At 42.6% G+C, this 26793-nt stretch overlaps 1 protein-coding gene across 1 annotated transcript in view; it reads left to right on the forward strand.

The window, feature by feature from the left end:
* The first annotated feature begins 4702 nt into the window (after positions 1 to 4702).
* pcdh9 (protocadherin 9) overlaps positions 4703 to 26793 on the forward strand; it is a 183377-nt gene continuing 161286 nt past the window's right edge. The window contains exon 1 of the mRNA XM_076077613.1: positions 4703 to 8819. Coding sequence (XP_075933728.1) covers positions 5784 to 8819 — 3036 coding nt within the window. The 5' untranslated portion in view covers positions 4703 to 5783. The remainder of the gene's footprint in view (positions 8820 to 26793) is intronic.

Here is a 26793-nt window from a genome sequence, read left to right on the forward strand (position 1 = left end):
CTGGTTGGCAGCGGTCTTTGACCAGGATCCATTTCAGATACAGGCGGGCTTCTGGCTTTCACATCAGTAAGAAAAGAAAATGGGAGGGAATGTTTGACCTTTTTCGATGCACACTCTGGAAAGGGATATGTGACTATGTGACTATGTGACAGGGATATGTGATATGTGAATGTGTGAGGGAGCAGAAAAAAATGAGGAGAGACGCAATGCAAAGCGAGTGAGCAAATTATAGTCGGACTTGGTGGGAAGGTATGAAGACAGAAGATGCATATCTTATCCTGGGAGGATTAGCGTTTAGATATCCCTCATATCTCCTTTGATCAAACAGTGTGTCAATCAATGTTCAAGGGATTATTATGAATGGCATTATACCTCTCAAATGCCAACCATCAGGCAGAAAAGGATGTGCTGAGTGCACAGAAAATATCTTTAAAAAGGTTCTACAATAATTAAGAAGGCTCAGCAGCAACCATGCTGCTGGATGTCTATGCGGTTGCCATATGGTGAATCAAAACATTACCTCGAGCAAACATTTCCTTTTTAACTCCTAAGCCCACAGCTGTAAAGTATCACAGTATCGTGTTACTACCTTGTTACGTAACACCACTTCCTCAAAGGAATTCAAAGTTTTGATTGCACTCAAATCCCTTGCAGAGAAATGGAAAACATTTCCTTTCGGCATTTTCACTCCCATGTATCTCAACTTTTTTAAGTTGGGAGATATCTGATTAGAAGCTCTGATTAGTATTCACGGTCCACAGCATGGGTGATGCCAATTATCCACCGGGTCATTACCACTCTTGAGAGGAGTAGCGCTGGCAAAAAAGGTTTTAAGGGAAAGGGCCTACATTTTCATCAGCGGTTGCTCTGTGGTGGTATTGACGGGGAAGAAATGAAAGCAATGCACTCGAGGGATTAAATAAGGAGTGAGCTAAGCCATAGGAATAGAACCTGGTAACTTTCTATTTACACATTGCCAAAACGGTAAAGGAAGGTGATTGAAGAAAGAGAGTCTCTTTGTTTGCATTTTACACAACTGGAAATATAGCTATAGTAAGCAGCAGTTTCAATAGGAGAGCTTTGGTCACGAGCAAAACAACTCAAGATAGTTTATTAATGTCCAATGTTAAGTGCTGACACTTGCTTAGCTGGCAGGTGGCAGTGGAACAGTATCGAAAGCAGCAGGATTCAGCTCAGGTGATAATAGCCGCACTGATGTTTTTCTCTGTGAGTCAGCTGATTACAGGAACTGAGGTGGGAAGCAGAGAGTAAAAATAAGTGTTCATTACATTACGAGGACGTACAGTGTGTTGTTCAATTATTTTTTTGACATTTCAATGGATTTGGATGATTTGAGATCTTCTGGCTGAATTACTTTGCAATATTTTGAACATACTCCAGGGAAACTGAAATTCAAAACGGCTCTCTGCCTCATGACTGTTTCTCACACAGAACTTGCGGGGGCCATCACGGAAAATTACCCCAATTATGTTAAAGGACACACAAACTCTTTGTTTAAAAACAGAGTTTGGGAAACTTGTTCTTCTCCTGATAAAATGTGTCATATTGAAGAATGCCATTACAGCTGTGGACAATATTCTCAGTGAGGACAATTTTTCTCACGAGGGAAAGTTGATATTAAAACATCACGTTGTCACATCATGTTCCGGGAAGGTGATAGAATGTGGCATAAGCACAGAAATTATGCATTGAAAAACCTTCAAATCAATGTTAGGTGTTAGGTGTTGTATTAAGGGTACTATGGCACTACGGTACTAAACCACACTGGCTTCAGCTTGCGTGTTCGCTGCTTCTTGGCTGCGTATCAACACTGAAGTCGCGACACGAACGGTTTCACTTTTCCAGCATCGGCTCCTCAGACCTTATTTAAGTTAGAAAATGCATGAATTACCTGTTTGACCTCATACTTTATCAGACACGGAAAATAAACACATTTGTTCCTTGTATTATTCATGAGGCCAATCCAACGGCACGAACAAGTCAATAAGTCGGTGTGAGAATCAAGGTGAATAGTGTGATTGACTGCACCTGTATATAGGGAATCATAAGGCCGTAGGTTTGGACCCTTCCCTTAGGCTCTCTCTTCAATATGAGAATGTAGGAGGAACACCGGAAGACCTAGAGCATATTTTAGCATACTGCATTATTCATCACCTGTCAGGAACTTGACTGGCAGAAACATTAGCTGCAGCCAGTTCAAAACAGACTAAATAAGGAGATAACAAACCTGAGAGACGGGGTAAATTTAGAATTAGGAGCTGTGCAGTTGCTGCGTTTGCTGATTGTAGCCCCTTCTAGTCTCTCGAGTCAAGGTCACGTGACACATAATCACAGTAGAAACCAATAATAATAAAAGTTTTTGAAGGTCCACTTATCTTTAAGGTCCCATAAATTAGATTTGGACACAAAATGACCATAATACGTCTGTGGGGGGGGGGGTTGGTAGATTTAATGATCAATACCAGTGTCTTAACAATTGGGGGTTCATGGCTTTCAAAGTGCACTATCGGTCCAACAATAATCCCAATCACTGTGTGATAGGCCCAGTGCTAACACACACATACACCTCAGAGACCTGGCTATGTGTGAAAGGCCTTTAAAACGAAATTCTTGTTTGGCAGCGGCACACTCCCGGCCAGAAAGTTAAAGCGAGCTACGAGTTCCTAATGACTCCAGCTGGCCTGCCGAGCAAGACGGCGGTCCACCACTGTAGACGGCTATGTTGTCACTTTTCCCTCCGCGTCAGGATGTCAGACTTTAAACTGAAGCGAGAGATCACTCCTTTAGCTGCTCTCTCCCAGCAAAGGACACTGACGGCTGCATACAGAGGCAAAAAGGTCAGGCCATCAGGTAGGTTGTGCTAATGGACTGCTGACCAGGCAGTAAGACAGCCTCTCGGGAGACATCGGCAGCCTAGTTCTCACCTCAACAGCGTGGGTCCCGTGTCCTCTGCATCACTCCCGTGACCGTTTGCCAACGCCGGGGCGAAAATCTCACTTCTGCTGTCTCTGTGTTCACACTTCTGCTTCTCACCGAGTCACCTTACTGCGCCCCTTTATTCTGTTGCCACGGTTGTCGGAGAGCGTGTGCGCTAAAAGTGTTGGTTCATGTTTAGTGTTTAGTCAGTTGATTTGAGAAGCTGCAAAGCTCACAGGGCAGTTCGGGCATTTGTGTCGGAGCACCTCAAGATGGCAGTGTTCACCATGGCAGGCTACTCAGCCTTTTGAGCTCAACAGCTTGTCTTTCTCAGCAGAAGCAGCAGCACAGGCACAGAGCCCTGGATGAAATTGAGGGTTATCTACTGCATTGAAATCAAGTAATGATTGGATGGCAGTAGTGTATTAAAGGATGGCTGGATGTGGTAGGCTGACTCTGATTTCAACGTTATAAAATCTGCTGTTTTCCAGTCAGGGGGGGTAGTAGTCAGTCGGCTCAGTTACACAGTTCAGCCACTTCTTGTTGCTCTGGAACTTGCAGAGTAAGATCATCTGCGGTCACGGGCAATTCCAAAGTCACATCGGAGCCTCCTCAGATCGCCACGGCTCCTGACACGGGGCAGCAAACTTTGAAAAAAAAAAAAAAAAGACACACAATTCACTTCATTACGCAAAGAGCTCGCATCACACACGCCGCCGTGTGGCTTTGATGACTGGGATAACTGCCAAGGTTATTTCTTACGGACAAATGATAACTGGCCGCGGGGCGCCGAGCGTGGCGGACAGAGCGTGAATATACGCACCCCGTGCAAACACGCGTGGACAACGGCTTCTCTGTCTGGAGTGCAATTATTAGAGAGTCTCACACAAGGCTCGAGTCTTAGCCTATGTGCCTGTGTTTGTTCTTTGTGAAGCCGTTGCAGTTCATCTGTTTTATGTGCTTCAGTCTTGTGGCTTTCTTGTGTGTGTGTCCACCCCAATTAGTGCAGCCTACCTGACAACAGCCTAACAGGTTGGCTTAAGTCTTCCACTGCTGCGTCCCTTTAGAGCCAATGTCTGCTATCTGCCTTTTTATATAATCATCAACAGCGTAAAAGCTAGACGACAATCACTCTTTTTTTTTTTACATTATCATCAGCAGCTATAGCAGCTTCATCATCCTCATTGGCGTCATCATCGTCCCCCTCCAGCCTCGGGCTTTTTTTATTTTTTATTTTTTGGTTTAAGCGTCTCTGCAGCCTGCAGCATCTCCACGGAGCATCTCACCGCGGACAACCCTCCGGTCCCGCATTGAGTGACGTGACTCCGGGCCAATCGCGTTGCCGCTCGGGTTGTCGACGCCACTGACGGAGAGGGGCGGTGTCCAATGACGAGGGTCGGCGGGGTGGAGGCGTCGGTGTGGTGTACTTTACCACCCCTCCTATGGGTTTACACAGAGTTAGTGCAAGATATTCTGCTCCGGGAGTGAGAGTGCAAGGATAAACGGCACATACGCGCTGCGCATCGGTGTCACGCTGAACAGCCTTTATATTTAGGTTGGCACTTCTAAGCGGGATCGACTCTGAGATTTCTCTCTCTCTTTTTCCCCCCTCTTTTTTCCTCTTTTTTCCAGCTTACGAGCCTTTCACGATCTCTTTTTTAACCTTGCGTCTTTGCCGGCAGATGAACTTGAAACATGACGGGACACCGGTGTCTCCTCTTGCGTTCACCTCGTCAGCGCCTTCACCTTAACAGGTAGCCGGGGGGATAGGCTATAAAAAAAAAAAAAAAAAAAGAAGACACACGCCGGTTTCCTCGGGACGTGTTCGGGAGATGAGAGCAGATTTTTTGGGACCGGTTCTAATGGAAGACACCATAAGCCACTGATCACCTGGCTGTGTCTGCTGGAGAGCGACGCAATCACTGCAGGTCGCACAATTAGATCCTGTCCATTCCTGAAGTTAAATGGGGGAAACGGAACTGCGACATTTGCAGCTTCTTATTTATCCCAGTTTGTGCGACCAGCTGCTTTTACCCCAAACCTGTTTTTGAGTCTGATTACTCGTGCGGGGCGATATCTATTTTTTTCTCTTTCCTGGACCCACAGCTTGATCTGACTGAGAAGGATATCTTTACCTGAATAAGCTCACAGCCACACTGGAGGAGAAGACTATGAGCTGACACACTCCAGTTTTTATCCCGCGCTGTAACGGATTTGGGTATGTACGATGAGAATAAGGTCTCAGTTGCCCACTAAGCATTCAAATTCTGTCTGAGCTCATTTTGTAGGCTTCATTCATGCGCATTCATTCGCTTAGGAGCCCACACACACAGCTAAAGCTCTTTACTTTCGACTATAAGTGTAAAATTAATACCAGTGTGTAATGTGTTGTGAAGTTTTTTTTTTTTTTTAATTATTATTTATTTGGCCATGGGGGTTTGAGACGCTGAACATTCTTAGTGACTATGAAATGCGGAGGATTTCTTCAGGGAGCAAATTACATGAATGGCTGCCTAAATGGTTGCTGCAGTGTTATTGTTGTTTTTTTCTCTCTCCTATGCATTGTTGATAAAGAACTATCTGCAGATATAATAGTGAACCATGTAACAAAAATGATAGATAAAGTGGACAAAAACAGCTGACTGTGAGATGGGTGGGCTGTTGGTTAATACAATTTAATGACTGTGCAAGGCAAAGTTATTTCACTAAAGGGAAACTCTGTCATGTATTCGTAGGTTTGTCTGTGGAAGATTCCTGCCATCGCATGCGAGGAGTTGCTGCCTGTAACGACGACGCATAGAAAGACACCTTTGAGTTGTGAAGTCTGGAAACACATTTACGCTGTCATGGATCTAAAAGACTATTACCTGTTGGGTGCCCTACTTGCCTGCATATGGCTAGATCCTTCAATAGCCCAAGAGCTAATCTACCCCATCAGAGAGGAGTTGCAGGAAAATGTCCTGATTGGAAACATACCAAAGGACCTAAACATTTCCCACACAAATGCCGCCACCGGAGCAAGTGCTAATCTTGTGTACCGGCTCGTCTCCAAAGCGGGAGACAACCCACTGCTGCGCGTTCTGAGCAGCACGGGCGAGATATTCACAACATCAAACCGAATCGACAGGGAGAAGTTGTGCCCCGGCCCCTCGTTTGAGGACAGTGAGTGCTCCTTTGAAATTGAAGTGGTCATCCTCCCTAATGACTATTTCAGGCTGATTAAGATCAAAATAATTGTCAAAGACACAAACGATAATGCCCCCATGTTCCCGTCCCCTGTGATCAACATCTCCATCCCAGAGAACACGCTCATTAACAGCCGATTTGCTATTCCTTCTGCCACTGACCCAGACACTGGCCCCAACAGTGTCCACAAATACGAGCTGATCAACGGGCAAAGTGCCTTCGGCCTAGACATAGTCGAAACGCCAGAGGGGGAGAAGTGGCCCCAGCTCATTGTGCAGCAGAATCTGGACAGAGAGCAGAAGGATACATATGTGATGAAGATCAAAGTGGAGGACGGGGGCAGTCCACAGAAATCCAGCACTGCCATTCTGCAAGTTACGGTGACGGATGTCAATGATAACAGGCCAGTGTTTAAAGAGGGTCAGATAGATGTGCATATACCAGAGAACTCCCCTATTGGCACGTCTGTTGTGCAGCTCCTGGCCACAGATGCAGACATAGGGGCAAATGCAGAGATACGTTATGTGTTTGGGACTCAGGTGTCTCCTGCTACTAAAAGACTCTTTGCATTAAACACAACATCTGGCCTAATTACAGTGCAGAGGCTCCTGGATAGAGAGGAGACTGCTATTCATAAGCTCTCTGTTTTAGCCAGTGATGGCAGCTCCAGTCCTGCCAGAGCTACTGTTACCATAAATGTGACTGATGTTAATGACAATCCGCCTAATATAGACCTGCGATACATAATCAGCCCCATTAATGGAACTGTTTTCCTCTCGGAGAAGGATCCCATCAATACCAAGATTGCTCTCATCACGGTGTCGGACAAAGACACAGACATCAACGGCAAGGTCATATGCTTCATAGAGAAGGATGTGCCCTTCCATCTCAAGGCCGTGTACGACAACCAGTATCTGCTAGAGACCTCTGCGCTGCTCGACTACGAAGGGACAAAGGAATACAACTTTAAAATCGTGGCGTCTGACTCTGGGAAACCGAGCTTGAATCAGACTGCCTTGGTAAGAGTGAGGCTGGAGGATGAGAATGACAACCCGCCAATTTTCACTCAGCCAGTCATTGAGCTGGCCGTCATGGAAAACAACAAACGTGACCTGTTCCTCACTACTCTGAGCGCCACAGATGAGGACAGCGGGAAAAACGCAGACATAGTTTATCAGCTGGGCCCGAATGCGTCATTCTTCGATCTCGACCGCAAAACGGGGGTCCTGACTGCATCCAGGGTTTTTGACCGGGAGGATCAGGACAGGTTTCTCTTCACTGTCACAGCGAGAGACAATGGGACGCCCCCTCTGCAAACGCAGGCGGCCGTTATTGTAACCGTGCTGGATGAAAATGATAACAACCCTAAGTTCACACACAACCACTTTCAGTTCTTTGTGTCTGAGAATCTTCCTAAATACAGCACTGTGGGGGTGATAACTGTGACCGACTCTGATGCCGGAGAAAATGCTGCTGTTTCTCTGTCCATACTGAATGACAACGAGAACTTTATACTGGATCCCTACTCTGGCGTGATTAAATCCAATGTGTCATTTGACAGGGAGCAGCAGAGCTCCTACACTTTCGATGTCAGGGCCGTGGACAGTGGCAGGCCCCCTTGCTCCTCGGCCGCCAAGGTGACCATCAATGTCATCGATGTGAACGACAACACCCCCATCGTCATCTACCCCCCCTCCAACACGTCGTTCAAGCTTGTCCCTCTCTCCTCTATCCCGGGATCCGTGGTAGCGGAGGTGTTCGCTGTAGATGGTGACACAGGGATGAATGCGGAACTCAAATACGCCATTGTGAGTGGGAACAACAAAGGTCTGTTCAGAATTGACCCTGTCACAGGGAATATTACTCTGGAGGAAAAACCAGCTGTGACTGACATAGGCTTACACAGATTAGTGGTCAATATCAGTGACCTGGGATATCCCAGATCCCTCCATACGCTGGTACTGGTATTCCTTTATGTCAATGACACCGTGGGCAACTCAACGCTCATCTACGATCTCATCCGACGCACCATGGAGACCCCGATAGACCGAAACATTGGTGAAAGCGGCGAAACCTATCAAAGTGGCGACTATTTAACCATAATGATAGCCTTTGTTACCGGCGCCTTGGTGGTGATTATTGTCATATTTGTCACTGTGCTTCTGCGCTGCCGCCACGCCTCCAGGTTCAAGGCTGCACAGAGGAAAAAGCAGGGGGCTGAGTGGATGTCCCCCAACACAGAGAGCAAGCAGAACAAGAAGAAGAAGCGCAAGAAAAGGAAGTCCCCAAAAAGCTCCCTGCTCAACTTTGTCACCATCGAGGGGAACAAACCCGACGACCCTGCCCACGAGCCGATCAACGGAACCATCAGCCTGCCCACCGAGCTGGAGGAGCAGGGGATTGGACGCTTCGATTGGAATGCCACGCCTACCACGACCTTCAAACCCAGCAGCCCTGACCTGGCCCGGCACTACAAGTCCGCCTCGCCGCAGTCGGCCTTCCACCTCAAGGCCGACACGCCGGTCTCCGTGAAGAAGCATCACGTGATTCAGGAGCTCCCGTTGGATAACACATTTGTCGGAGGCTGTGACACCCTTTCCAAGAGGTCCTCCACGAGCTCCGACCACTTCAGTGCCTCAGAGTGCAGCTCCCAAGGAGGGTTCAAGACGAAGGGGCCCATGCACACCAGACAGCAGGTAAAAGAGCACTTTTACTGGTCAATAAGTACTGCCTATAACTGCCCTGTTCCACAGTGCTAAAGTGCCAGTCTAGATTAGAGACTCACTCTAAGTTACTGTGAAGCAACAGAAAAGAGTGCAGGAGACATATGGTTTCAGCAAGTTCCACTATTTCTCAAACTTAAAAAAAGAGAAAAAGTAACTGCTAATTAATGGAGTTGATTATGGACTCAACAATCACATGCATCATTTTGGGGGAATAATTATAGACTGATGTTTTGTCATTAATATATATTTAATTCATATTTAACAAAAATGCAAGTGGGTGAGGGATTGCCTTGCCTTATTTCGTCTATTCAGCACCCAGGTTAGATCACTGGTAAAAATGTACCAACATAACATTAATTGTGACTCAATGTTCTTTGTGAAAGAAACATTTTTTTCTTGCCTATATCTACCCCGATTACTGTTTTCATCAGAGAAAACCGCTGCACACATTCTTTCAAAAAATTAGCTGACTTTTCACCTCCTCATACAACTCTGAGTGTATTCATGTTTTTTTTAATTTCTTATTATTTGTTTTGATGTGTATTATTATGTCACAAGAGACTTTGTAACCTTTTCAACACCTGCAGCAATAACAACAGTCAATAATTAGCCTGCTGCGGTGCTTTTGTGAATGTCACTGTAGGCTTTGCCACATCATCTAAACTCGAATTAAATGCCTCCTCTCAAAGCACACTAGCGGACTGACTGAAGCTTGTCTGGAACTTGATACGCATCCAATTCAAAAAGGATTAGCCAATAATGAGCCTCAAATTTCAACGTAATCCATGCTGCTTTTTATCAAAGCCTTATTAATTTTTCTGCTAATAAAGCACTACTTCACAACACAGTTGGAACACACGTGGACAAATACAGAGGGGGAGAGAGAGAAAGAGAAAAAGGGAAATGGGAGTGAGAGTGTTGTCAGTGGGTCATGCTTGACGGGTGGTGGTACTGAACCTTTAGGTGGCAGTGTTGAGCTGCACGGCACAGCCTGGCAACACGCCAACCTGCAGTGGACATATAAATGCAAGGCAGGAGAAGAAAGGAGTGAAACCTATGTTGGTGTTCTTAGTGAAATGCTCTCGCCTAATGATGTAGAGGCTGCACAGGGAAGATTGATAATGGCAGTTAGAGATGTGAGTGATAAGATCTATCCGGAGAGAGAGAGAGAGAGAGAGAGAGAGAGAGAGAGAGAGAGAGAGAGAGAGAGAGAGAGAGAGTGGAATTACAGGGGCGACACTGTGCGGCTGCCATTGCTGCATACCTCCGGGTCACTGCATCTGGGGTTGCATTTAATGTGTTTCTCTGCGAGAGGTAGCAGTCAAAAGAGGCATTCAGTTTGGCGTCATTTGCCAGGCGACGCTGGTGTGTGTGTGTGTGTGTGTGTGTGTGTGTGTGTGTGGTTGGTGATGTGTGAGAGAGACGGAGACGAGACAAGGCGATGAAACGGGCGACGGTGGGGGTGTTCAAGCCTAGAAGGGCACACATGAGATATGACACTATACTGTAAGCATAACTTCATTGATTTGCTCAGTCATCCCACAATACCACACAAGATTTATCGGAATCAATAATTCTGACAAATGCTTCAAAGAAGCACACAAACTGAGCCGGCGCGCTCTATATAGCTCCGCTGATGATATACATGATAGACCATTTCAGCTAGGTTGGCTCACGCGCGTTCCTCTGAAATGCACACTTTGATTCACACTTTTCTGTGTACTTTTGCAGAGCACAGATGTAGTCGTTCTAGAAGCCGAGGATTGAAATTGACCTCAAGTTGTGCCTCAGTCTTAATCTTCCTTAATGACACAAACCGGTTCCGTTGAGTCTTGCCAATCCCCATTGTCACCTATTATTTTTATCTGGAACATGAAGCATAAGCATCACATCTTATAATCATGTCATTCCCGAATCAAGTCGGTATTTATTGATTCAACTATATTATTTAGATCCAGACAAAATCCACTCCCAATAAAAGTCCTCAGGAAGTGAGATAACCCTCCCTTTAGCAATACCCATGGCTTACTCAAATGAATATGCACTAATATATTTGACTGCACACAAGGGTACACTTCCTTATCTTCATTTTCTTATTACTAGAAGGAAAAAGTCATTTTCTACCTTTCCGCTATTTGTTAATATCGTTCTTTGGGGATTTGTAATGAAGAATATCTGCTTGGTTCTCAGGCATAATTAATCCAAAGCATCACACTTATAAGGAGCCCACTTCAGATTTGAGGTTAAATGGCAGTTATTGATTGTGGTAAAATGATTGCACTGACACGTCTTACTGGATAAAGCATGGTATGTTATCAATGTCATCGCTACATCCATATTTTGATTGTTTTGCACAATGCAACCATTTGTATTGACATGCGCATGTCATCTCTATTTCACGAGTATTGATAAGTAGACGTTCATCCAGTCTGTCCAATTCATTTTTGAATTCTGCCTGTGTATTGAATGCAAACAGAGGAGATGAGCTGTAATTTAAAAAAAGAAAAAGAAAAGTAAAAGCCCAAAAATACCAATTACTTTTGAGTGAATTTTTAAACAGACAATACATCCAAAAGGTAATATCATAGGATTATCATATCAGGAGGAGCGCTTTGGAAAAAGATAAGAACTGCATTATTAAAGTCTTTCTTATACATACATGGATCATAAAAAAAATGTCAGTATCATCTAAATTTATAACCATTTACTTAAAATGTGATTTGATGCCCTGCATTTCAAAATGAGTCCAGCGAGATGCTACTTTATATACAGCATCACGAAGGTATATATGATAGGATGATGAAGTTTAGCATTCGTTGTTGCCTTACGAGTGACAAACCAGCATCAATCACCCGGAAGTTGACACAAAATAAGCAATTAAGTGAAAGCGGACATTCAAGAGAACGAGAAGTGGATGGGAATGGCTTTTAAAACTGACCTTCTCTCTAAGATTTTTAAAAGCCATTTTGCTCCAGTTCTCGAGAGTCACGTCTATGCAACATCAGCACCAATCAATAAAAAAGGAAACTGAAAGTAAATTGATGAACAAGAAGGCAGGGGTGGGGGTGATGAAGAGGTGGAGAACGACAGCAATGTCGAAACATGCAGGTTTCGGTGGGGTCTTCCTCTGAGGGAACACAGAACAGTGTATGTAAATAGCAGACATCTACAACAGTGTCATCACAGACGAATGCCTAGTAGAATCAGCTTCATACAGACCCCAAACTTTGCTGATAGCGGTAGAAGCAATCCTTGCCTCTCTTTTTTTTTTTTTTTTTCACCCCCACTTATTATTTACCCTCCAGGGACCTACATTAGTGTAAACAACACTGAGGGGGGAAAAAAAGCATGAAAACACTGTCCTAGTTTCACGAGCATCTAAGAAAGCAAGTATAGTCATAGACGTTTCACCATCAGTCGTACTCTCTCCCTTTCAGTAGTCTTATGGGTAAATGTGGTTCACTAACAGAACACGAGCCCAGTGGCTACGCATTAACCGTCTACTGTGGATCAGATCCCAAGGCCCATGTTATGGACACATTAACATGGTTTCACTGAGGGTGCGGGATTTGAAAGCAGTCACGGAGATGGTGGTGTGTGACAAGTGCTGAGTCGATTACAATCCATAATTTAAGTTCTCACTCGTCACCACTAACCTTCGATAAAATGTGAATTTAAGGCTGTTTATTGTCTGTAGAGTGAGAGAGCATAAATGCAGTAGACTCGTGTACATTCCTGCAGATACGCAAGATGCATCCTCTTTCCATTCTCTTTGTTATGGTAATATACATCATACGCTTGAATGCACAATCATGGCCATTACATAGGGCTTTCAGTTGTGCGACCGTGTGGCCTGAACACCTTCTGTGCAAAAAGGCTTAATTGCAGTGGGTTATTAGCGTGTTTTTCTTGCACAGCAGAGAAAATGCGAGCACTAATAGGAAGTCTGTACCTACAGTTCAGTTAGCCCACACTGCTCTGATGTGCTCTTCTGCAGCAGAAGCCATGCCTTAGCTCCGAGGGCGCAGTGTAACAGCTCCCTTTTGGGTAGCTTTGCTATAGTTGCAGCACATTTAAAACAGTAGCCAGCATTTTAGGTTGACGTTCTGAAGACTTTTGTTTGGAAATGTGTTCATTTTTTCTGTCTGTATCCAACTAGCATATCATTGAGTTACCAGTACAATCAAAATAGACTTGTATTATAGTATCTAAACAACTAAATACCAGCAGGGAGTTGGATATTATAGTAGTTGTAGTATTCAGTTTAAAGAGCAGGGCGAGGAAGAACAGGGAATCTTTAGCACGGTATTCCTGAAGTAGTCTTGTCAGTACATTTAATGAATGGACATTCTTTGCAAACAGGAGTTTGTACAGACCATTGTAATTATGGAGCCTTGGGGGAGTCGTCCTTCTTGTGCAGGTTCATTTGCCACATTAATAAGGGGATTAGTAGTACGTACGGGGGCTGATGGCAGCAGGAGAAGTTTGAGAAGATTAATGAACTATGACAATGTTGCACCTGAGGGGAAAAGTCTGTTGCAATATCTTCTGGGTTGTGCTGACACAAGAGCTTGGCGGTATCAAAGGGGAAGATGGAGAGAGGCTAGTGATTGTTGCCGACTGTGATGATACATCCTTCTCCTCAGCTATCCTGTCACTTCTCCAGGATGCTGTGTTTGTGATATCATATACTGTACACGTCCATGACACTTTTGACGGAAGATATTTCGCTGGATTTGAAACATCGCCAACATGTAAAGTCTCACACTTTCTCTGCATATGAGTAAATGCTTCAACTGGATACATGACAAGAAAGACTTTAATCAACCAAATATGTCAGTGTTGTCTACAATTGGGTCTGTCGCCAACACGCGCTTCATGATTAAGCAAGCTACCGGTAGATGCGAGACGAGTAACCCATACTGCAATCTGTTATTGAGTAAAATGTTGCCCATCCTCAAAACAAATGTAGCTATCAGCAGATTGTAAGCCAATAAGTCCGTGAGTGAAGTTTCTATCAAAGCTTCAAATCATCAGTGGAGGATTTGCAGGGCTCTTTACTGCAGAGAACATTGTGTTTCTTTAAGAAAACTTGTCATGTCTTCTATGTCTAGGTGGGTAAAAGGAAATGAAATGGATTGCGGGCTATACTAAGGTAGTGGGTGTGAGTGCTACCAGAGTAGATTATTGCCCCAAGGGGATCTAGTTTTGTCTGCACAAAACAACAAAATAAATCAAAGCTCCCTGTTGGTGCACTGGCTGAACTATGGAGTTCATTTATGTGTTTTTATTTCCCTCTGTTGAGAAAAATGAAGTGCCACTGATTTTAATATATTTATTTATTTATTTATAGCCTTTTGTTATTCGGTGTTGTCTATAACTGCTGGGGACAGTATTGCCAAAACACAGATGATGGCAAGTTACCAGGAATTACATTTATTTATTTAAAAAAAAAATTGTGAGCATTTTATTGATTATCATTTCTGTCATAACCATTGTCATACATGTGTTGAGATATCTCTCATCATCATTGCACTGTTGAAACTCAAGCAATACAATTTTGATAATGACAAATACTGTCATTTATCAAAAGGCCTTGCGTGTGTGTGCATAGGCTACTGTATGTGATTCTTTTTTTTCTTGGTTTGTTGTTTGTTCGGCTGGCAACCCATTTATTTTAAATTCATCATCCATGTCCGCAATTTCTCAAAGCAAATTGATTGATGATCAATCTTCAGGGGGTTTGCTTTGTGAAATGGATGTTTTGCATGCACAAAAACCAAAGTCATCGCGGCTTTCATTACTTAATTCATCTCCATGTTTTCGCTAATCCACAAAACATATTTCCCATTTTTCTGAGGCAATCAATCAAGTTGACATACTAGCTTCGTATTTTTCCCAACACTGCATGATGAGAAAAAAAGACAAACTGCAGCTCCAAACACTTACAGTATCAACACCTCATCTGACTTCTCTCCGATTTACCTTAAATACTGTACAAGAGTAGAGGGTGGAAGAAAATGTTTCTTGACTACTTGTTGTCTCCAAAAAAAAAAAAAAAAAGATGATTAAAAAAAAAGATGACGTTATGATGCTACTTAATTGTTTGAATGCCCCCCGACCCCCACCCCAACAACCCATCTCTCCTCTCCACCCCTCACTTAAGTCCCTCCACCCACTCCTTATCTTCCCCCGTCTCCAGCCCACACCTCTCACCCATGCTTTATCGGGGTCAATGCAGTTACATGCGATGCTAAATCACCAAGGGGTGTGTTCACCTTTTGTGTCCTGATCCTTTGTGACAGATGAGGGTGCTTTGTGTTGAGCACGTAAGCCCCACTTTCTCCCCGTTACCCTCCCCTCTCCCCTTATCATTAGAGAGACGGGTGTGTGTGTGTGGAAAAGATGGGCAAAGTGGTGCTGTATGTCTTGACTTGACAAAACTCAGAGGGAGAGGTGTCCTTGTCGTTGGGTTTTGTTGTGTCAAGTGACACACAGGCCGCCGCTCAGTCACTAGCGTGTGCCATTGTCTCTAGACTAATAGTTGTGATAATGGCATCGCCAGCCAAATCTCCCCCCCCCCCCCCCCCCCCCCACCCCCTTCCCCTTCCCCTTCCCCCTCAAGAAAAGAGCCACACTTGACTTGAAATGTGACTGCCATTGACTGCTTTGCCACTGGGCCTCATAGCTCACAAAGACTCTGTAACCCTCATCGATGTAAATCTTTCTTGTATATATGAGATGTTTCATGTAAATTGAACTCCTGGTAATCTTGCCTAATGTGCTGTGTTGAACAATAATGGACTTGTTTTATTTTAATTTTGTTTTATTTATTAATTTGCCGTGCTTTCTCCTTTTCCTTTTTTTTCATTGCTGGGTATCCATTAATTACATCTGAAATAAACTCTGCCAGTTATTCAGAACACTGCAACCTCTATTCTGTTAAAAAAAAAAAGAAGCTTTATTTGAACAGTGCTATTCTACCTTTATAATTTCATAATAAATGTTTCAAAGAGATCATTTCTTTCTTGTTTTTAATTCGTCCGTTTGTTCTCCCTGTTGTGATGTTGTGATGAGACTTTATGTATAAAACTGGGACATGTTTCAGTCAAGCCAGTACGTGTGAACCAGCTCCAATCAGCATTTGCCCGTAAACAAGTGCTTCAGCTGATTATAATGCCAAGTTGTGTATTTTAAGCAGCAAACAGATTCTTTCAGTTTGACTGAATCCAATATTTGAAATGAGGCACACAACGTCACTGACACACCGCTAATGTAATAATTCACTCACGGTGGAATTTTAATTCAAAGTTAATCGAAAGAGGTAGCTTGGTTTGGGGGAATTTTAGACTCTTAACGAGTCACAAGAGCACATCGGTGTCTTCATGTCTCTGAATGTTGAGTATGGCCTTGCTGACCTAAATACTGCATGTCAATGGGATCAAGTTAGCAGCTGCTCTCAAACATCTGATGCTCAGGCTTTAAGGCTTTGCACTGGTTAGTCTATACTTGCATTAAAGCATTGCTTTATATTTGGTCTGTCTTGAAACAAAACTCAAATTCTGATATGTTCTTTTACAGATTTATTGGTCACTAATTATTCCAGTTGTTGGTTGTGAAGAGATCACTCCATAGCAGAACTCGGGCCAAAATCCAAAAGCCCTTGCTTCATGAAGAGATGCAAGTTCAGCGGAAGCTTATGTGAGGCTTCAGAAGTCCAAGTTAGACATTCATATCGGTATCTTCCAAAGTTACAGTCCTTTCAGTGTTTAAGTCCCTCTTTGTCTTCCATCTCCTACGCCGTGATGTCTTTTACAATTACCCTCAAGATCCTTCTACTGCATTAGTTGAGAACTACTTCTAAAACATATACCGTGTGCTTTTGTTTACTCTAAATGAGGATAATTGCGAAACATAACTTCATAACATAGAAAAGTCTGTTGTGAGTTTGTCTGAGTAAGAAGGATAAACAGAAAAATTACCTCCAAAAAATCTCCTTATGGTAGAATGTCAGTCCTAAAGTACTCCTTTCCTGCACATTTTTGCCGTGTCTTCACTCTTGCACACTTAATTCAATTAAGATTAAATTGTCATTGGTTGAGCAGCAGAGGTAACTGAACAGCTCTTAATGACATCTGTTGTCCAAAAAGATAAATAATAAATGTCAATTTTGTGTCTACAGTAGCAACTGAAATATCCTAACCCACACATCATCATCATCATCATCATCATCATCACCACCAGCAACCCCACAACAAACACTAACACACTCAAAATGTGTTGCGTATCCTGAGAGATATTAAGGGAAAGAAATGAAACAATGTTGCTTATTTTCTTTCTTGCAAAAGCTGCCTTTTTTAAATTTGTTAATCTCCGGCTGCCTTCCAGTTTCAGAAATAAAGATGTGTCACCTCTTAACTGTTTTTTTGCAGAAAGAGAGAGAGAGGGAAGGGGGAGGGGGCTGTGGATGGAAGTGCCACGCCAACACATCGTTGGAAAGAAGGCCCAACTCAGCTTAATCTGTCCACTCCATTTGAAAGCCAGAAGCAGAGCTAAGTCTTCATTTGAGTGAGGACAAGTAACAAAAAGAGGATAAATAAATAAATATGGGCTTTAAAGTTTGACCTCATCCATACGGTCACTTTCAGAAAGCCGTGTGCACTTACTGACTGGAATTTTATACCTGATGTCTGACCTAAAGTGTAATCAGTTTGCCTGTCCTTTCCAAAGAAAGGGGGAGAATTGAGGCATTGCTAGAATTGCATCTCTGATATTTTTTTATCAGAATGTGTTGTCAGTGTCTTCCAATCTCATGTGGCCAGATTTCCAAATTGTGTGGACTCAATGTAGGACGGTATAAGAATGTAGATAATGCGGATATTTGAAAATGCTGCGCTATCATTGAATTTGCTGTGGCAGTTATTTTTTTATTTTTTCTCTGGCACAGACTATATTTACAAAGTTAGAGATGGAGTCAGATGTGACCTCTATATGCATTGTCTGCTAAGTGAAAGAATATGAATAGTCAGTCCTTTCTCTCTGTGCAGAGCATTTGTTCGATCAACATGCCGGTGGCAAAATGTAGCATAAGTTTTGCCAATGAGGAGGCAAATAGAAGATATAGCACACAAGACAAAAGTCTCACAGAAGATTTAAAATGAACTGCTCCAGCATGCATTCACTTCTGTGTATGTATTACGCAGAAAGCCTGTGTGTGTTCGCCAATATGCACACACAGTCTTTTCAGCAGATTGATATACCCCCCCCCCGTGTTCACATTGTTCTGCCGCACAAGTCTGTCATCCTGAAATTGAGTGCACATGACGGAGCATAACATCCACTCCGACAATTATCCACACAGGGATGATGTCACATGCCTTTTTAACCTTGTTTGGACAGAAACCAGATTAATTCTGTCCTTGCTCTTCCACCAGCAACGTCCTCAGAGCGAGCCCTTGTGTCATTATGCACAGCCATTGCGCGTCGGTATGTATAGTAAACCAATAAAGGGGACTGATTGATGAGCCACAGGTGGTCAAACATATGACTCGGCTGCAGTGGTTGAGCAAGTATTTAGGTCCTTCACTCGAGTAAAAGCAGAAATAAAACGAGGTAAAAATACTCCATTGCAAGTATAAGTCCTTCATTCAAAATGTTGATAAAATAAAGGCACAGTATTTTCTACTTAAGTATCAAAAGTAATAATCATTCTGCAGAAAGGGACTCCTGAGATCATTGTATGATTACATTTCATATTATGTGGCTATTACAGCTGTATTAATGTGTGAGTAACATTTGACTTTGGAGGTGAAGCTAATTTGAACTGTTTTATAAACTGTTTAATCTTCATCAATGCATCATATTTTAGAAATGAATGATATGTTCTGTTGGGAAATTGTAATTTGTAGAAGTAGCTAGTTGTCAAAGAGATTGAAAAAAACTAAAATATTAGCCTTTCAAATGCAGTGAAGTAAAATGTAGCATAAAATTGAAGTACAAGTACCTCAAAATTGTACTCCAGTACAGTAGTTGAGTACATGCACCTGTTTGCATTCACTTCTGTTCACTTGGAAGTCGACCTACGTTACTGTACAGTTTGGGGGACAATATAGGCTACATCTATTTATTTGCAACAGAATAAAATCTGTTACTGCACCCATTTATAAATATTATTGAACTCTGCTGAGACACCACCGAGACCTCTAATGTGCTGAAAAGATTAAGGCTCCAAATAAAAAAGTCCCTCAGAGAGGTTTCTCTTCTCTTTTCCACATTGTAGCATCACATATTTTCCACTCATAAATATCTGTGTATAGCGATGTTAGAAATATGTGTTTGTTCTGTGCACACTGACTGAATTATTTTTATTAAAAATCTGATGTTTGAAGCAACACTTAAGACTGTAAAGGTACATTTTTCAATAAATGTTTTTACAAATGTGGAATTTACAGTCGGTACCATATCAGAGTATTGCTAAGAGACGGGAAACAGAATGTATGTTCAAAAGAAAATCAGGAGAAAGCACACATCAAGCCTTTACTTCGAGAATATGAAATAGAGCAACAGTTGTAGTGATTTGATAACTCTGAGGCCAGGTTGACAAACAGCTGAGAGATAAATGCAGAACAACAGGAGATAAGGAGTCTCTAATGTGACATTTCTGTTAAAGCAGGCTGAATAGCCGACTTCAGGTTGCTTTTTTTTTAGCAAACATATTTTGACTTCACTGAATATATTACATATGCTATGTTCTCATATCTCCCCATGAATTGACAGATGCTTTTTGAACATAAAGCGTTGGTTGGGAACTTCATTAAATTAGTCATTCTTCCGACGCCATTGCACTGGATTAAAATCAGGATCAGTAAGAAGAGGGCCTGAGAGCTTCAGCCACGTCATTTTTTATTTTTATTTTTTTTTCATTTCTGCTGCTGATGCACACGCTGTCACATTTCCCTCTAGTGACAGCGTGGTCTAGTCCCACTGACATTTTCCTCTTGTGTAATCTTTCCTTAACCACTATCTAGTCATATTTGTATCTCTTTTGGGGGAAAAAACAAAGAAAGGTGAGCATATTCCTCAGATTTAATTCCCACATGTATTTCACTAGACAAAGAGAGAAACTATTTTCATTTTCACCCTTCACAGTCCAGAATCCTTCAGGACAGCGCTGAGTTATGCAGCGGTGTTGCAGGGAGGGGAAAGCCCATCCACTCTCATGTAAGATCTTTATTGAAGGTGGGTGCAGTGGTCACCCCTTCTGGGTGCCTGAGGCAAATGCTATTTTTCTGTTTCCATTTTGTTTCCAGAGACAGGCTGACATATGCATACAAGCACACATACAAGAAGAAGTGGCCTAAAGGTTGCAGAAGTGAACTTTTGACCGGGGGGGGGGGGGGGGGGGGGTTGCGGGGTCGATCCGTGGACGGGCATGATAAATTAGACTTGGGAAGAGAAACCACCAGTGGGGTGCCCTTAAGCAAGGCACTTAACCCCCTCTTGCTCCGGTGGGGTCGCTCAGTGGATAAGACTAAGTTGTACTGGGCAACTTCCAGGTGTTGATGCGTGAACATGTGTCAGTGTGGAGCAGGGTATTCCTGGAAACCAGCATTTATACTCAGCGTATGATAAAATGTCCTACCAACAGAAAGAGAAATGGATGCTTCTCTTCTTTATGTTCTCTTTTGGCGGATGATTGAAATTTAACTTACCAGCCTATCAAGCAGATACATATGATATTTAGATACAGTCGTCTTAGGACTTGGCAGTTGGTTCCACATGGGTTCTTAAGGAACAACACACTAAGAATAAAAGCATAAATGAGATTTTATGGGGATCCATTTAAGCACAGAGTAATGAATAACATGGAAATAAAAAGGGACATTTCAACAACATCGTAGTCTTTATGAGCAGCTTGTTTCCAAAAATACATTCTTAAATTCTAAACTACGGTTTGTGTCGCTTTAAGCTAAACGTTGGCTTTTCCAGATTGGTTCCATTGCCAGTTAATTGCAGACTCATAAACCGTAACATGAAACCAATTCTGCACAGAAACTGTTTAACATTTACTGTTAACAAAGCAACTCCAGGACTGGAGGTATCTTGCTCTAGATCGGCAGCTTTAGCTCTCTGGGTATTAACATAGGGAGAGGTTTGATCTGTCTGATTGAACTGTAGCAGATCATAGAATTAAGTATAAAAGATTTCCCATGGTGAACTGGATGAAGAACCTTGATTAATTGGTGTTAAGACTAATTATATATTTCCTTAAATCTGTACTACATCATTAATAGATTCCCTTCATCACGACAACAAAGCGCAACAACAAAGAGCAACGACACTTAGCGTGGATGGCATATGATTTTCTCTGGCGGAGAGTGCAATGAGAGATATAGTAATGCTCTTCAGGGAGGTAATTAGATAGGAAGTCGTGATGTATGGGTGCCGGAAGGATGTGTGTCAACCCACTCCTGTTCAATGTATGGACTGCAGATTTGTATTGATTGTATGCTTTGTATTGTGCCTCAGGCATCAGCACGCTACAGTGTAAGCTGTGAGCCTTGCCTTTGTCTGGTGAGTTGAGCAGATAAGGGTTGTGATAAATCTGCCCGAGAATAAGCTGTCATAGAGGTGCCGCACATGGGAATATTTAACACAAACATAAAATATGGCTTGTCTGTTGTTTTATCGTCGAGGGTATAAGAAATGGCAGGGTTTTAAAATACTCTCACCTCCTTATTTTTGCACTTTTCTATCTCTGCAGCCCTGGCATGCACAGAAGCTTACACAGTCCTGCTCATCTTTGTTAAGGCCATGGAGCGGACAAAAAAAAAAAAAAAGGAAAAGAAGCGATGCTTTGCAGGGAATGGTGAACCAGCACCTTATCGCTACTCAGTAATATGCAGAGGTGTAAAACCTCTGCATATTGGCTGGCTTATTTAGATGAAATGATTTAGTCCTGGTTGTGCAGAGTTAGCGAGGGCTGAATCAAGTCGTGCGTTAGGGAAGAGGAGTGGAGAGGTGAAAATTGGTTTCCCCTATCTTACGGCACACATAGAGACCCAGCATGGTTCCCTCTCTCTCTACAGACTCCCCTCTGACGATAACGTGGCCCGATAATGGATATATACACCCAGATTTATTTTTCTATTTCCTGCCACAACTACTTTTCCAGGAAACTTCTCTTTGTTCATGTATAAGCTTTATGGCTGCTTTCAGCTGTGACATTCACAATGCAGAGCTCCAGTGCCAGAGTAAGAAGGGGAACATTTGCCATGCAAAAAATAAAAAATAGATGAGGATGCTCTTTTGAGGGCTGCAACTTTTACTGTAACATATACAAGAAGGCTATAATGCAAACTCATAAACGAAGGCAGGGAAACGTTGTCCACTCTGTTAATTTGTCTGCCCGCTTTGTGAGTGTGTATCCCCTTCAGTAAATATTGCAGGAAACTTCCCCTCTGATCTTTAGAAAGCTGTGGCTCCCTCTGTCATGTGACATGTGACCCCGCTACATGCTTGGTAGGGTGTCTCAGTGTTCCAGAAACCAGCCCAGCCCAGCCTCTGTCCGGGGAACAATGAGGTCCCTTCACCGCCAGACTTAGGACTGTAGTTGCCCCAGGCCGTACATCACATGGAATCCCTCATGAATGGTGCACGTGTGTCTGATGCCCTGTCCACACTACTCCGTTTCTCCTTGGATGCAGATTTGTCAAATAGAAACGATCTCCGTCCACACGGGAGTTTCAGCATCATTCTCGAGTTGATCTGCGTCCACACGGCAGCCGTCGAAGGCGGACAGCACGTGACCATTAACTACACTGGGCATGCGAGTGACGGTGTAAACAGGAAGTGAATTGCTTGCTTAGTTAAAAAAAAACAAATACTCACTCTGTCTCTCTCTCCAAATTTACTTTAACATCAACACTTACACATAAACGTTTACTAGATTATGGGTCCATCAATGTGGTCTCTCACTCGTTTCCTCCGTGTTGTTGATGTCTGTTCTCACTAGTAGCTCTGAACGTCATGTCCGCCTAGCTAGCTTCTAATGGAGAAATGCTAACCGCGATTAGCATTACAGCGGTGCGGGTCTATCTCTCTCACATCAAATTTACTTTAAAATCAACACTTACACGTAAACGTTTACTAGAATATAGGTCCATACATGTGGTCAACACACGTCTCTCACTCTATTCTGCTCTTCCTTCGTGCAGGAAAGCTTAGCAGATCGCTAACAGTAGATCCGTGAAATAAAGACCATGGAATCCATAGAAGAGTTTCAAGACTTCAGTGTGAATCTTTATTTGTAAAACTGTGGAAGCACAATATGAAATATGGCTTTACGAACTGTCCCTATACACATTACACGAATACAAAACAACAATCCATGATATAGCCAGCATGTAACATGTCCGCCTAGCTAGCTTCTAAGCTAATTTTAACATTACCGCCAATGGAGAAATGCTAACCGCGATTAGCATTTAATACAACACAAATGTTATACTAAACACGCGAATAGAATATATCTACGTACATATTTTCATGCTCCATAAATACATACTTACAGACTAAGGTCTCTCAAGGCTACCAAACGGAAGAAGTAAAACGTTAGAGCAGCATGTCTTCTCATTAGAATCTAAAAACAACGAGCTGCTCCATAGGGCTGATGCCGGTCACGCCACTCGCTAATCACTCCAATAACAGCTGCTTCCTCCACAGAAATGCAGACTTTTACTGCATAGCTGCTGCTAGCTGTTGTGCTAGCAGCAACGCTTGCAATTAGTTATCCATGTTGAAATGAATCGCTGGTAGCCCAGTTTGTTTTCTTCCGGGTACGGGTCATGTGATAGTGAGTGTGACGAATCAGGGACGGAGACGTCATGGTTGCCAAGAACCAATCCAGTAGCGAACACGGGTGTGGGCGTAATTTTTTCTAAGCACATCCGTATCCGACCGTCCACACGCAAACGCAACCCCGGAGTTCTCAAACACCTCCAACCTCGCCGGAGTTTTCAGATCCCTCCGTTTTGGGTGCTCCAAAACTCCGGCGTAGTGTGGCTGCTCAGTGTAAACGTAGCAAATACGGAGTAAAAACGGAGTAGTGTGGACATGGCCTGAGAGTGTGTTTGTGTGTATGTGTGTGTGTGTGTGTTAGTGTGGTGATGATGGGACTTTACTCCCTCAACACTTATTCAACAGTGCTCTAAGCTGTTAACCCATGGAGATCAGTGGCTGCCTTGTTCTGGTCCATATCTTCACAGTAGGAAGTGTGTGTGTGTGTCCACTTATTAATAGCCCAGCCTCTGGGATGATATTCATAAGCAGAGCAGGGCAGAGTGGATTTCAAAGCAACACACTGGGCAGATTGGACTGATTAATATCTTAGAGGAGCATGTTCTTTGATCTTTTCTTTACTTTGTGATTAGGAACACAGTTTGGAGCCATGTCTGTCCTGTAGAGAGATAAATACATCATTGATTTAGTATTGGTCATGGGGTTTGTAATTCATTTATTATTATGTCATGATGCTAGCGGAATTTTATTAGGACCATACTCTATGCACTGTATTTTCTTAAAATAAGCCACATCAATACTTTTAAAGTTTACATGTATAAATGTGCTTTAGTTTTCTGAATAAAAATGAAAAAAATAATCTTTTCTTGAAAGAAAAGAGAGGTTTACCAGTAATTAACTCACCTTATTGGCAAAAACTGTTTATTTATTTTAAGAAATATCACAAATGCATATAGATTTTTGTCGACTCAGAGTGGGACCAAACACATTTGCAGTGTAAGCCCAGGGCCAGTTTGTCACTTGTTGTAACTTGTTATGCATTAGCAAGCACACACACAAACACACACACACACACACACACACACACACACACACACACACACACACACACACACACACACAATTCTGTTATTAATGTGTCTTCTCTAGAGTCTTAACTTGGCCCCCTTCTTTTATTAAACAGGCTCTTGTACTCCGGTTAACCTATTATATACATAATGTGCCAGTTGCCTATTAGCTGTATTTCTAAAGCCTGAACTGACCTGATTTCTAACCTTAAAACCAGAATATCTATAGGCCGCCATGTACACTATTGTGTCTAAAACTCAGTATGGCTTTGTGCCGACACATTATGATCAGTTCAATGTACGCCGACTTTAAGCACAAGGCTGTCCCGACAAAGTATCAGCACATTTGACTTATAACACATGTAACCAGTAAAAAGTTGCTCTTTATGTGTGAAATTTGGGAATATTATTAAATATATGACAATTCACAAGTGCTTCACTTGTATGACTTAAATGCCAGTCCGTCCACCACTTTGTTCCATTGTCATAGTGCATCTATTAGCATGCTGATGTTAGCATTTAGATCTAAGCAACACTCTGCCACACACACATGCTAGCATGACTGTGGATTCCTAACATAACGGGGGCTTGACGAATTAACGATACAAAATGTATATTACTCGGCTGTGAACATTTTATGTCTCAGGCTTTTATTGTGAAAGGTAAAGACGGAAGAAAAGTATCTGGTATGCGCTGCTTTTGTAAAGATTGAAGGGACTAATGAAACTTGCTGTCCAGGTTCATACTATGGGGCCATCTTATCGTTGTTTTATAAATATATAGTGCAACTCTACCTGTTCCGCACAAGGTGATTGGTTGATACCTTCATTTGCAATGCAAGAGCTCAGAAAAATCAGCATCATTCTGAAAAAAAAGATAAAGTATTCATAACAAAAATAACAATTAGAAAAAAATATATTGATGTGTGATTTAATCATCATGTTCAAAAATCATCATCCAATTGCAATGTAAGTCTGAGTAACCAAGTGGTTACTGACTGTCACAGAGGACTTCTTTACCAATTTCACGCTTAGCATTAAAATATAATGATCATAACAGAATATATTTCTAAAAAATTAAATAACAGCCAAATTATCCATCTAGTATGAAATGTCTGTTTGTTTCCTTAATAATTGATATTTGAATATTTCAGACTTTGTCAGCTTAAAATGAAAAAATATATATAAACCATAATTTAATGTCACAGCTTCCTACTCTGCACCTGGCGGCCTACATCAGGGCTTCACAAGAAGGAATCCTTTCTTCTTCTTGTGTGTGTGTGTGTGTGTGTGTGTGTGTGTATGTGCAGGGGGTGTGGAGAGGTCACTGCCTTAATTGAATAATTGACTGGAAGAACGCTATCTTGCCAGAAAACATAGACATAAAGAAAAAAATTGGAAGTCACTGACTTGGAAAAACAGTCAAATTGTCAATGAACCCTAAAGCTAAAAAGAAATGGCAAGTATTTGCTAATTAGATGAAGGCTTCCTCCATCATTCCTCATTGTGCGGATAATAACGCACAGGTTTGTGTTTAGTTTTTCTATTCCTTAGGCTTTACCAAATGCCATCTCTAATTTTTGACGAGGATCTGGCCTTGAAGGCCCCGGTAATATCAAGCACAAACAATCAATCTCGGCCAATCTCTTGAGGCCTTAATGGACTTGGAAAGAATATTAAGAGGTTTTGTCTGCAGAGAAGCTTTCTGCCACAGCAGTCGTCCCTCAGCTAATTTGTGTTTGTGTGCCAAGGGAGGCCACACACTGGGACTGCTGTAACAGGCTCTCAGTCCTACTTTCTGAGGAGCTGCTGCCAGGCCAACAAGCACACACGCACATGCAAATATGTGCTCCCACATAGACAGAGAAAGACTAAACAGGCTTCATTCTGCAGTTTTCAGTCAATTCCAACAATACAATTTTGACTGTTGACACCGAGGATTTAGTTCTTTTGTCTTTCGGTATTAATGTTGGGCATCTGTGACAAACGCGGGCTTGTCCACAATGCTTATTATATTCTGTATGAGGTTGCATGTGTTTGTGCAAGTGAGACAGAGAGAGAGAGAAAATGAGAGGGTGGCAT

Source organism: Anarhichas minor, unplaced genomic scaffold (genome assembly GCF_050575085.1).
Source record: "Anarhichas minor isolate MPS153535 unplaced genomic scaffold, ASM5057508v1 ptg000062l, whole genome shotgun sequence".
In the NCBI taxonomy this organism is placed as follows: domain Eukaryota; kingdom Metazoa; phylum Chordata; class Actinopteri; order Perciformes; family Anarhichadidae; genus Anarhichas; species Anarhichas minor.